Consider the following 12,318-nt stretch of genomic DNA (forward strand, 5'->3'; position numbering starts at 1 on the left):
GATGTCAAGTCCCACAGGGCCCTAGTCTCTTGTGGCAGAGCGTTCCACCAGATTGGAGCCGCGGCAGAGAAAGCCCTGGCTCTGGTTGAGGCCAGCCTAACCTCTCTGTGGCCTGGGACCTCCAAGATGTTTTTGTTTGAAGACCGTAAGTTCATCTGTGGGACATACCAGGAGAGGCGGTCCCGTAGGTACGATTTCTGTGATGGCTGCTCCCACCGGCCTGTGTTTTCGCTGATGTGTGAAGTCAGAGCTGTATAAGTGAGTTCTTCGGACACCTGGCAATGGGGATCACTGGAGTCCTAAAGAGCTGTTGTTTCTCCCTCAAGGGGTTTTCCTGCTTCTGTCTTATTTTCCATAAGTCCTTGGAATCGCCATAGTTTCCCCTTCCTTCCCTGCCCCTGGCAACCAGAATGGGCCTTTCCTATGGTGGGTCATCTGAGACCAGGTAGTCCTTTGAAGTTGTTTTCTGCATATAGAATCCCCGCTCCACACAAAAGGCAAATGTGAAAACCTGTGAAGAGGCTTAGATATGCTTCCACCTGTACAGGAGCTGGAGACCATACACCTGTGAACAATTCACTGTATAGTCAAGTATGCACCTCTATTCGTAATTTGCTCTCTCTGTTTTAAAGGGGTCTTACCCCCAGGTAAATGAGAACAAGATGCCAACCTAGGCTTTGGTTTAGAACTGGCATTGGGGGATACAGGCTCCTGAATACAGGGTTCTTGTGCCTTTAACAGCTCTATGATAGGCAGAAATTCCACAGGTTAAGTCTTTTCAAGGATGGAAATAAAATTATGGGAAAAGCTTCACCATGACTGTGCTAATTTTGTTTCATGTCATGCCTCTCGCATGGTAGTCACACTGAGTTATTCCATGCCCCAGTGGCAGCCATTTTTTGACTCTTCAACATTCAGAGTATGTCCACTGGTCCAAAAGAGTTGGGTTGTGACATAATGAATGGTATGAAAACTAGTCCTACTCTGATAGACCTATTGAAATGAATGAACATGGCTCAGTGGGTCTACTCTGAGTGGGACTTAATTGGCTACAACCAATTTTCATCCGCAGACTGGCTTTTGAAGTGGCTCCTTGCACAAACATACTTTTAAACAAGCGTGTGAAATTACCTACTCTTTTCTTGTAGAAAAAGAAGCTGATGAAGGGGGGATATAAGGTTTAAGGTCACAGAAACAGGACCGCTATGTATGCAATGAAGCTTTTCTCCTGTTCTTTGAATTCCTCCTGGGCAGCCCCAGCCACGCAGCTTGAAATCAAGTGCACCTGCCCCCCCCCCCAAACTTTGGGTTGTAAATGCCTGATCCTCAATAAGGGATGACAGTCCGACTTGCCTGCTGAAGGTCAGGGGATTTTTATTTTGTCTGCACAAGGATTTGCCTTAAGATGTTTCTGACCTTTTAAGGCAGCCTGTTGCTGAGCTCACAGCTCCTTCTGCATTAAGTTCATAACTGGGTGACTCAGTAATCCGAAAGGAGAGGCAGAAAATCCAAGCTAAGGATTAATATCAGGTTTAACAAAGGTAGATGGTTTAGGAGAATTCAGGATTATGATAAACGGGATTGCTTTCTTTCTCTCTGAATATGGTTGCATCCTTAACAATATTTGGAGGAAGGGCATGTGTGTCTGTACTCCAGTTTCTCACTTGTCACCTTTTTGCTCCATCTGAGGCAGATCCTCTTGCCCCTTTTAGGCCGCCTCCTCCGAGCATCTCCAGCTAGTGGTTACTAGCCTATACCAGGTGGCTTGGCCAGTATTTTGGGGTTGTATTTTACTCAGAGTAGACCTATCGAAGTTGCAAACATGACTAACATGCTGCAAATGGGAGGCTGAGACTCGAATTTATTTGCCTGTCTTCTTTTTAAAAGAGGTGTTGTCTTCTACAAGTTTAAACTTTAACATGTTTTGTCTGTGATGCCTCTTCCCTTTTTAAATTAATTAATTTTTTTAACAATACAGTAAGAACAAACACTTGTGTGAAGTAATAAGTAAATTCAATAAACTAAGCTTCGTATGCAAATATGTTTTTAAGACACATTTTCTCCCATTTCATTGCAGGCTCATTCATCGGTTGAAAAGGATGGCTTGATCGCTGGAGTTAAAACCAAGCAGCTCCCCACAGACGAGGCGTTCGCTGTACGTGGGTCAGCCCTAAGGAAAGCCGTAGACCAAGATAAAGCTGCTGGCCTCATTCCATTCTTTGTAAGTGCTGATAGCTCAGTGTTTGTTAATGGCTGTAATGCCCAATGAATAAGTAGACAACTGGGGTTGCCAACCTTGGATCTGGCCTGCTTCTCTGGGTCTTTAACAGCACCCAGAAGGAGAACAGCAGCTGCCATTTGAAGAAAAGCAAGCTCAGGGCCCCCTCTAAGTTGCCAGTTGTATCTGCAAGAGGCAACCTGCTGTCCCTGCTCCTGATGTGATTACAATGTTGTAATACGGGTTACAAATTGGGTTAGAGTCATTGGCTGCTACAGACGCTGCATCAAAAGCCCCTCCCCCCTCCCAGGACAACAGATGTTTTTCGCTTTCGGCTGTGGATAAAAGGAGCTTCAAGGTCTCTCACACACACAAGGTCACAGGAAAGGCAACCAGGAGAATGAAATATAGCTGAGCTTCATCTCTTGTGATAAGTCCTAAAGCCTGAGCTCCTTCTTGAGGCTTGTGCATTACTGCATTTAGCAGTAAGAGATCATTGACATCAAGATGCTGTAGCTTTAATTTGGATTTAGCTGTTTCCACTGAAATCAGTCTCTGGTCTGCCTACCAGGAGTGTGGACTCCTGGAGAGTCACAGCCATGTTGCTGCTCCCTGGCCCTTTTTGTGCCCATGAACTAAGCCAGGATTTGGCTCTGAGTGCTCCCCAAACTTCGATTCATGGTTATTGTTGTTGTTGTTGGCGTGTTTATAGCCGACCTTTTCCCCTGACAGACACTCAAGGCAGCTTACAGATAAAAATAAAGAACCACTAAAACACATGAAAAACAGTCATGAAAAACAATTGAACGTTGAATGTTTAATTTGATAGAATGGTTAAGCTCTCTCCTCACTAACCAGAATCTTTCCCTACAGGAAAACCACTTGCAAAGCAGCACCCCACATAATGCACCCTCTTTGCGGGAGGGAGAAGAAAATGCAACTTCTCCTTCCTCTGCCCTCCTCTTGGCCTTTTAAAAATATATAATTAAATATTAACCCAACTCCCTGAATTAATTTGGGACTGGATCTGGGGTGGGTGGTCCCTGGTTCCAGGGTGGGTTGGCCTGCTTGCCCCCAACCTGGATCGGAGCCACAGGGCAGAACCAGTGGTCTGTACACAGCCCTGGTATTTACGTTGTCCAATAACTAAGGTTCTCTGGGCAGCTTTCAGTTTTATGCAAAAATAAAACCATAAACCCTTAAAATCTAAGGGAGCATAAAACCAGCAGTAGAAGATAGCCACCATTTCAAAAAGCTGACACCATAAAGAAAGATCTGAACTTCAGAGCCATCCAAAGGGTCTATGAGTCACTTAAAATTCATAAAAACCAAGAGATTGAAAAGCCTGGGGAAATGGAAAAGTCTTTATCTGGCATGGAAAGACCACAACGTAGATTCTAGGCAAGCCTCTCTGAGGAGGGGTCCCATGACTGGAGCAGCACCACTGAAGAGACACGATAGAATCACTGCTGAGCCAAATCTTTTGCCCCTTTGTCATCTCTAGCCAGTAAATTCGTTGTCGCATTATACAAAACCTGTCTGAGCGGAGAGTGCAGTTGGGCAGGAAAAGAGAGTTTGCCAAAGCAAGGAGCAGCAACAAAAGCAATAAAAATAGTTCACTGAATGTCAGGTTCCAGCCTGGCCCCAGGTGGGAGCCTCCTCAGAGGAATGTGGGAGTTAGATTCTCCTTCCCATTTAGCGAGCTATGCGGAAGGAAGAGTCTGGGTTGTTTAACCCTTTTGTTTGTTCACTTCCTACAAAAATTACACAAGACACTGTCTTTTAAAGTTTAAATAGTGATGTTTCAGTGACATGTTTATGATGTTTCTGGGTCACTTCTGGGTTTGGTACAATGTGCGTATATATGGTTACGCACAGGCAGCCCCCGTTCATGCGCATTCAGTCTGTGCGTGACCATATAGACGCACATTGTACCAAACCCAGAAGTGACCCAGAAACATCATAAACACGTCACTGAAACATCACTATTTAAACTTTAAAAGACAGTGTCTTGTGTAATTTTTGTAGGAAGTGAACAAATGAAAGGGTTTGGTGGATCAAATATACAAAGCAGGGAGGTGTTTCTTATGTTAATGATACATCTTACGTAGATTTGTATCTAAGACAAAAACTGTTACAGGTGGACGAACTCTGAGGCAGACAGAGGCAGACCTGCTGCTCAGGTGTTCTAACAGCTGAGATAGTTCACAGCTGCCAAAACTGCCCCAAATGACATCACGACCTCTGGCAGAAGGCGAATGATGTCACAGAGTTATATCTGGGAATGCTATGGCCCTTGTGAGCATTCACCTTTCACTTAGCGTTTTGGATGCTTTCATCCGACAAGGAAGACCAGGGGGAGCAGAAATGTCCAGCAGATCTCCACAACCTGGGAAGAGGGGGAGGGACATGGAAGCACCTGCCTGGATTGGGTTCTGGCGGAGAGCCTGGAAGGAGTGGAACCTCCAGATCCCATCCAGATCCTTCCAGATCCCAGATCCCATCTCAGCTTTCTTAAGAGGTCCAAAGCAAAGCTTTTTTGACCTGGGGAAAGGGGCAGAGCTTCAGAGATCTGGGTCATGGTACATGTTCCAATAGTTCTTTTGAATTTCACAAAACTGGACCCATATTAGCTGAAATTATACTTAATGTGGAGCCAGTCTGGACTTGTTTTAGCTGAAAATACCACCACTACTCCCAAACATGCACAAATGCGCGTGCACACACGCATGCGCACGCAAGGTCCTCAGATTTTGTATTGGGAAATGCTGCATGAAATTAGTTTGTATTAGTTCTATGTAGCTAATCTTGTACCTTCCCAAAGAATGCTGGAAGTTTTGGTTTTGGTTTGCTGATGGCTGATTTTCTCCTTCAGTTAGATTTATTTTGTTATTGTTGTTGTTGCTTTTTGTTTTTGGTCCCGTAGTTTTGTGCAACGCTTGGAACCACAACATGCTGCTCCTTTGACAAACTGACAGAACTGGGTCCTATTTGTAAGTCGACAATTATTTATTTTGTCTCAGAGTTGGAAAAATCTTGCTATAAATGAGCTACCATTTAAATTCCAATAAATTTCACTTGTCACATCATTAAATACAGTACTTTCAGTGAGATGTGCTCATATTGTTTAACTAAACAAACAAACAAACAAACAGGGTTTGTTTGAATTTAGTATGTTGTCAAACCTGTTCCATCTGGGAGCAGAGTGAGACCATTACCCTGGAGACCTGCCTCTTCTCTGAAAAACGTCCCTGAGTTAGCTCCTTCCTGTTCTATTGCAAGTATGTACCTGGATTCACAGGTGTACAGCCAACACTCATGTATGTTCATGAGAGGTTTAGGATCTTTTGCTGCAGTTATGACTTGTCCTTGCTATGGATGCATGTTAACCCTTAATCTTATGCCCATGAGAAGCTCTCCCACAAAGGACTAAAAAAGCTTGGTTTATTCTGTGAGATAAGAGTGACAATACATACACACCTTGATTAAAGAGTAAAAGATCCCCTAACTGTTCCAAAATGCCTGCAGAAACATGGGCATGACAATTTTGCCATAAACCCCCACTAGAAGTGGAAAGGGGTGGGGAAACAAAGTATAAAGGTAAAGGGACCCCTGACCAACTCTGGGGTTGCGGTGCTCATCTCGCTTTATTGGCTGGGGGAGCCGGCGTACAGCTTCCGGGTCATGTGGCCAGCATGACTAAGCCGCTTCTGGCGAACCAGAGCAGCACACGGAAATGCCGTTTACCTTCCTGCCGGAGCGGTACCTATTTATCTACTTGCACTTTGACGTGCTTTCAAACTGCTAGGTTGGCAGAAGCAGGGACCGAGCAACGGGATATCACCCCGTTGCGGGGATTCGAACCACCAACCTTCTGATCGGCAAGCCCTAGGCTCTGTGGTTTAACCCACAGCGCCACCCGCATCCCTTATAAAGTATATAACTTTATTACAAAGTATACCTGTCCTTAAAGCTAAACAGATGTGTGCCAAGTCCTGGCCGGTGCTGGGTCAGTTCTGTCATGTTGGAACCAGGAGAGCTCACTAGCCTTTGAATCTAAAGGTTTTTAAATACATTTTTGCCAAGGCATGCCAGTGGGGAGGGGACTGTGAACTGTGTGATTTCTACAATTTCCATAATTCCTTCCAGAATAAAATAGTGAGAAAATGTTAAAACTGGCCATCCAGTTTGCTTAATAAAGAGTGAAGGACTTGTGACAGTGAGCCATTATTTGAATCTGGCCATCTTTGTCTGCTATCTGCCTTCAAATCACCTTTGAGGAGTTGAGTATCCTGTATTTGATAACTAAATTTGCAGGTGTTAATCCTTAGGTCAGGCGTGTGTGAATTCAGGATATGCCTGAGTGCCTTTTAGGGCCCTGGAAGTTCCAGAGTCACCAAAGTTTCATCATGGAGAGTCTCATGCCATATTAGTTATGTCCCGGTGCGCTGCCTCGCCCCCATGACAGAGGGGTCCCAGGCCATGCTGCTGTCACTGCAGTGGGTGTGAGTGGTGTTGGCACGCCCTGCCGTGTGTTCGTGTCACCGCGTAGAATTTTTGGGGGCCCCCTGCCCCTTCATTGAACATTTGTGGGTGCCTGGGCCCCCTGGCCCTGCATGCATGGTGCCTGTAGTTATGTCAGTCCTATACTCCTGCCATGATCTGCAGAGATAAACCATATCGGAAGTTCAGATTCACACAACCTTTCCATAGTTTCCCCTCTGCTCCATCACTGCCCATGTACAGTGAACAGTTTAAACATTTTCCTCAGTCTTGTACTCCCTGTTGCAAGGAGACTTACATTTTCTCAGCCCTGGATATGCAATATATATTGTGTCTGGAAAAATATGACCTATCCACATAGTCCCTTCCAGCTCTACGATTCTGTGGCAGCCCATTTATTGTCATCTAGAAGAGAGTTGCGCACCAATGAAGAAGCAGCCACTGGCTGTTGCCTTGGATATGTAAAGTCGTGGGGAGCATCATGTCTGAGCTCTTCTGTGTCTTAATTAGGGTTCTTAAAATATATTTATGCTTTAAAGGCATAAATATCTCCAAAATTTACCATTCATAAAACTTTTTTTAAAAAAAGAAAGAAGAAGAAGCAAGCATCAGCAAGACTGCCCTATCCCAACAGTATTCCTCCACTTTGGGATTCTGTAACTTTAACATAAATCAATAAAGTAAGAATCTGAAGTCTGTGTCTTCTCCCATCCTGTCACAGGATCACATATCTACTCTGAAAATGTGTAAAGTGTTAGGGTAGCTCTGCTTGTAGGCCACATTTCCACATAAGGCCTTCAAAGCCACTTGCAGACTAAAAACAAACTTGGAAAAACACAGGAAAAATATTTATTTTATAACAAGACTGGTCCCTCCCCCGACTTTTTAATATGGATATTCTGTTGCAGAAAAAGATTAGAATTTTGTGGCACCTTAAAAATTAGTCCATGAATCTTGGGTGGCATAAGCTTTTGTCGCAAGATGACTCTGTGCTCACTGCTGCCTTGTTGCTGCACATCCTAACCATTTTGATCACCCTCTAGAATTAGCATGTCTCCTTTAGAACATTGCAGCATTTTAGATTAGCTGCATTATGCAGAAATACTTTTTTAAAAATGACATTTAGAATCCTGCAACCCAGCCCTACCCTCATTACTGATTGTTCAGTTAGGTGGGTTATTAAAAATTGTTCATACAATTCCCCACCTTCTAGGTAATGAGGAGAATATTTGGATGCATGTTGATGCAGCCTATGCTGGGAGCTCATTCATCTGCCCTGAATTCCGCCACCTTCTCAATGGAGTGGAGGTAAGCAAGAGTAATGAAAACTCAAAATGAAATCCAGGCAGAATCTTTAGCTGCTAATAACCTGATTTTACAACTTTTATCATCATGCACATGTCTGATGCGGTGGAAGAATGGGTGGCTTGGCAAGGTTTTGCTTCCATATGTTTCTCTTCCTTATGCAGCTAAAAATACCCTGGCATTCTGCCTCCCAGCCTCTATGTATGGCGGGCAGTTAAGATCACACCTTCCTGCCCTGGTGAACCTGTTCTGCCAGTACCTTGGGGGTCCTTTCCCTTTCCCTTTATGAGCATATTGTTAAAGTCCAGAGTACACATACCTGAATTATGCAATCAGTCTTCCAGATAAAACTTGTAGATCAGCTTTTTTATTTGAGGTCCAAGCATATTGGATTTTGTGTATCTACACCCTATTCAAACATCATATCGTTGTGTTAACACCTGGTAACCTTGGAGGGTGAACAGGGAAGGGGGGGGGGCAAACATTCACTCCAAGTCCAACAACGTCTCAGCTGTAGCTGATGCTCTTCTTAAAGTTGGAAGAAACAAATTAAAATTTCCAAAGGCTCCTTTAGATGTGGTCCTGGTCAGTTCCATAGGGGATCTGGAATATCTCCTAGAAGTACAATTTGCAGAGGGTGTGTGCAGTCCCTATTGCTGTTAGGCTACACATGGCACCTGCAAGGGAGCCAAAGAGCTTGCAAACTACATTTTGACAGATGGCGGGGGGAGGACAAAATGAGAGGAGGGGCGAGAAGTAAAGGAAGAGCCATTCAGACATTGATTGATTTGAGACAGCAGCTGGATTACTGGTTTGGGTAGAAGAACCCGCCTTTGTCAGCTCTGAGCCTGTTGAACTCAGTTGCTGACACTTATTCTGCCTTTTTGCTATCACCGCCTGCCGCTTCTTAGCTCCCACTGTAATTGTTGCAAATAAAGAGACTGGCAGAAAAGCAAAGGAAGATTTTCCCTGGCCTCTTGCTGGACTCTCTCCTCTGAACCTCCCTCTGCTTGGAGAAGGGAGATGGGGAAGGTTGCCTTTCCATCTTGAGTAGCTATAGAAATATTTTCAAGCAATTATCTGAAACAACATGATCATTTAGTGACCACTTTCCTCATCTGCATCTGTTTTGAAAACCACAGGAGAATACATTCCAAATGCAGAATGGGGAAACTGAATAGTATGTGCAGAATCACCAAAGGGCATTCTGTTTCACGTACTGTATAAATGATAGGTGACTTTTCATTTTTTCAGTAATGCTGGGCTGCTTTTCATGTGCATCCTTAGATAAGGGCAATGCAATTTCCTGAGTCTCTTTCCAGACTGCCAGATAAACTCCCGGTCTTCCTTGACATTAAAGGGGAAAAAATATTACTGTTTGCTGAATGTACCTAAATAATGCCAATGTGTACGAGCTAATAAATGAAAAGAAGCAAAAAAGCCCTAGCCAATAAAGCACCCTCCTTTCTCGTTTTTATCAGCAAAGCTTGCTGTAATTTCCTGTGCAGGTTTCACTGGCTCCTGAAGGAAATGAATCATCACTTCCATGGTGTTTCAAGCGTCAGTGTGGCAACCATTCAACAAGTCTAAATAGATGCCCTCCCTCTAGCCGTATGGCCTCCCCCCCCCACCTCACAATACTGCTTCACAAAAGGCCTGTATGCAAATGGAGACACTGATGCCACTGGGTTGCAATTGGCTAAAACAGAGATATCCTGGTGTTGCAAAGCACTGTACCATTTTTTTCTTCATATACATTCAGAAACCACAAAATCAACCTACATTATTATTTGTTAACTTTGCAGAATGGATAGTTTCTTTCAGCTTCCTTTGCTACGTGTGAAAATCCTTGAGCGGGGGAAGAGAGAGCTGCAACTCTGTTGGTCCTGGTGGCTCACTAAGGCAGGAGGGACCCTGCGGCTGGCAGCCAGAGGCTGGAGTGGGTGGCAGGGATGCAGGTGATGGTGGCAGGGGCACAGCGGAGCACCCTTTTCTTCTGGCCCAATTGCAGCAGTGTTGTTAGGGGACTTGAGATCAGGAGGGTGACAAAAGTGGGAAGGGAGAGGAAGAGGTGGGGCGAGTGGAGGATTTCATCTTGGAAAGTGCTGCTTCTTTTGCTTCCAGCACAAGCTTCCTTCCTTCCTGCCCAGGGCCTGCCTCCCCTTGCCACCTGGCCCCTGACAGCCCCAGATCATTCTGGGTGCCGTGACCCAACCTGAGGTGATCCAGGATTGTCTCCACCTAAGTCAGGCAAACCCCGGATCCCCACAGATTGGCCTGATTTGGTTCAGGATTCAGCCTAATCTGGTGCATGGCGCTACAGAATGCATTGAAGTGTGGGATAACATGAAAACATGTAAACTCAGCCCTGGAGCCTGCATGCTGAGCAGGCCTTGTCCCCCAAGCAAGGCAGAGACCTGAAAAGCTCTTTTTGCCTGGCTTTTCTTGGCACAGGAAGGACTTTTAAGCTCTCTGTTTTTCTTATCAGGCAAAGTCTGCATAACATGCTGGCTCTGGAAGCTTGGGGGGTGATCACGAGATCTCATGCGAACTCGGACGCCCCTGAGAGATCTTGTGAGAGCATCCTAGAGCCTGTGCACTGCGTGGAGAGCTTAAAATCTCTCTCTGCACTGGGAAAACTTTCAACTTGTGCAATTTCAACCATTTTTCTCCATGGTTGTTCCCAAATCCAGAAGTGCAGAGTGAATTCCTAATTTCTTAAGCTTCTCCCCTAGATCTCCACTTTAATACATATGAAGTATATTGTGCAAGGTTGAAATTCCACAAGTTAAATGCACATGAGAAGTGATTGTATTGTACTTTGAAATTGATGAATAGAATCATAAATAAAACCTTCAGAATATGAAGAGGACTTCACCAACCCATCAACCAAAACCTCTTAATAAGGGAGTTGTTCTTCAAAATCCCCGTCTGTGAATGCTACTGTTGAATTTCACCAGAATTCTCTAAATATTCCAATAACTGATGAAAGCTCCTCACAGGCACACTGGAAAATCTGTCAAGGCTGTCAAGTTAGAAATATTGACCTGGTGGTTGTAATCATTTTCCTGATGGTTTTTTTTAATCCTTTCAGTTTGCAGATTCATTTAACTTCAACCCACACAAATGGCTCTTAGTAAATTTTGACTGTTCTACCATGTGGTAAGTATGAAGTGCAAAAATGAAGAGTTTGCATGTAATGTTAAACCATTATTTAATGAACAAACCTTTGGCTCAAGGATTATTCTGCAGATAATCAAAGTAACTAAGCTAAGAGGTTCAGCCAGATCCCATTTCTTACTCCTGATTAACATCACAATGTAATGTGATGTGTGGACCAGGGCTGTGAATGCACTACTCCTTTAAAACACATTCTAAACACATCTTCCTCTCAAATAATTCTAGGACTGGAGTTTGTTTAGGGTTGCTTGGAATTGTGATTGTGGGGCATCGTGCTACCAAGGTTTATTACACTTGAAATGAATTTGAAAGGAAATCTAGGAAAAGTATATATGCTAGTTGCAGATACAAAGTATTTGAAAAAATGATGTTTCATTAGGTTAAATTCTACGTTAATCAAATCCGACACAAGAACAAAGCAGCTGGTGTCTGCATGACTTGCGTATGAATTGGGCCCTTCCATTTCACATAAATTAATGAGCGGTCAAATTTTAATCTGCAATCAAAGCTTTTATATATTTGACTCATGACAGAAGTAGCTGGTAATGCAATGGCAAATAATCCAAAGTCAATATTTTTTCAGGGTGAAGAAGAGAACAGATTTAACCTGTGCCTTTAAAATAGATCCTGTTTATCTGAAGCATGCCCATCAAGAATCAGGTAAAGTGTTTTATCTTTTCCCTAACTTGAAAATAGTTTTTGGCTGTCAAAGTTTGTTTCAGTTTAGATACTTTCAGCACAGTATTTCAAAATGGTAAGAGTTTCCCATTTTTTCTTCAAAACATGTGTTAGCCAACTATGTAAATCAAGTTTACATGAGTTCAGAAAATTGCCTGATTTTACAAGTGTCCAAAGAAATGGACAAAGGGAGGGGAACAACTCTCTGATTTTGTGTTCAGTCAATAATGAGGATTAAAATGACCACTGCCACTTTTGAAAGAATGCAGAAGATGTTTGCGGTGCATAAAAGGGTGGATAGGGTATGTTAAGGGAGAAGTGAAGCGATGGATATTTTGATTCCGAGAGTCCATTACAGGGGGATATGTTTTGTTGCAAACTGTAGGACTCTCTTGAGCAGCCAGGCAGCTCAATTGCCCAATTGCTCATTGTTC

General features: G+C 43.7%; 1 protein-coding gene across 2 annotated transcripts in view; it reads left to right on the forward strand.

The window, feature by feature from the left end:
• Positions 1-12,318, forward strand: part of DDC (dopa decarboxylase) — a 50,453-nt gene that overhangs the window by 21,187 nt on the left and 16,948 nt on the right. For both annotated transcript variants that reach the window (XM_028703359.2, XM_028703360.2), the window contains exons 6-10: positions 2,078-2,221; positions 5,145-5,211; positions 7,935-8,029; positions 11,121-11,188; positions 11,790-11,866. In XM_028703359.2, coding sequence (XP_028559192.2) covers positions 2,078-2,221; positions 5,145-5,211; positions 7,935-8,029; positions 11,121-11,188; positions 11,790-11,866 — 451 coding nt within the window. The remainder of the gene's footprint in view (positions 1-2,077; positions 2,222-5,144; positions 5,212-7,934; positions 8,030-11,120; positions 11,189-11,789; positions 11,867-12,318) is intronic.

Source organism: Podarcis muralis, chromosome 13 (assembly GCF_964188315.1).
Source record: "Podarcis muralis chromosome 13, rPodMur119.hap1.1, whole genome shotgun sequence".
NCBI classification, from domain to species: domain Eukaryota; kingdom Metazoa; phylum Chordata; class Lepidosauria; order Squamata; family Lacertidae; genus Podarcis; species Podarcis muralis.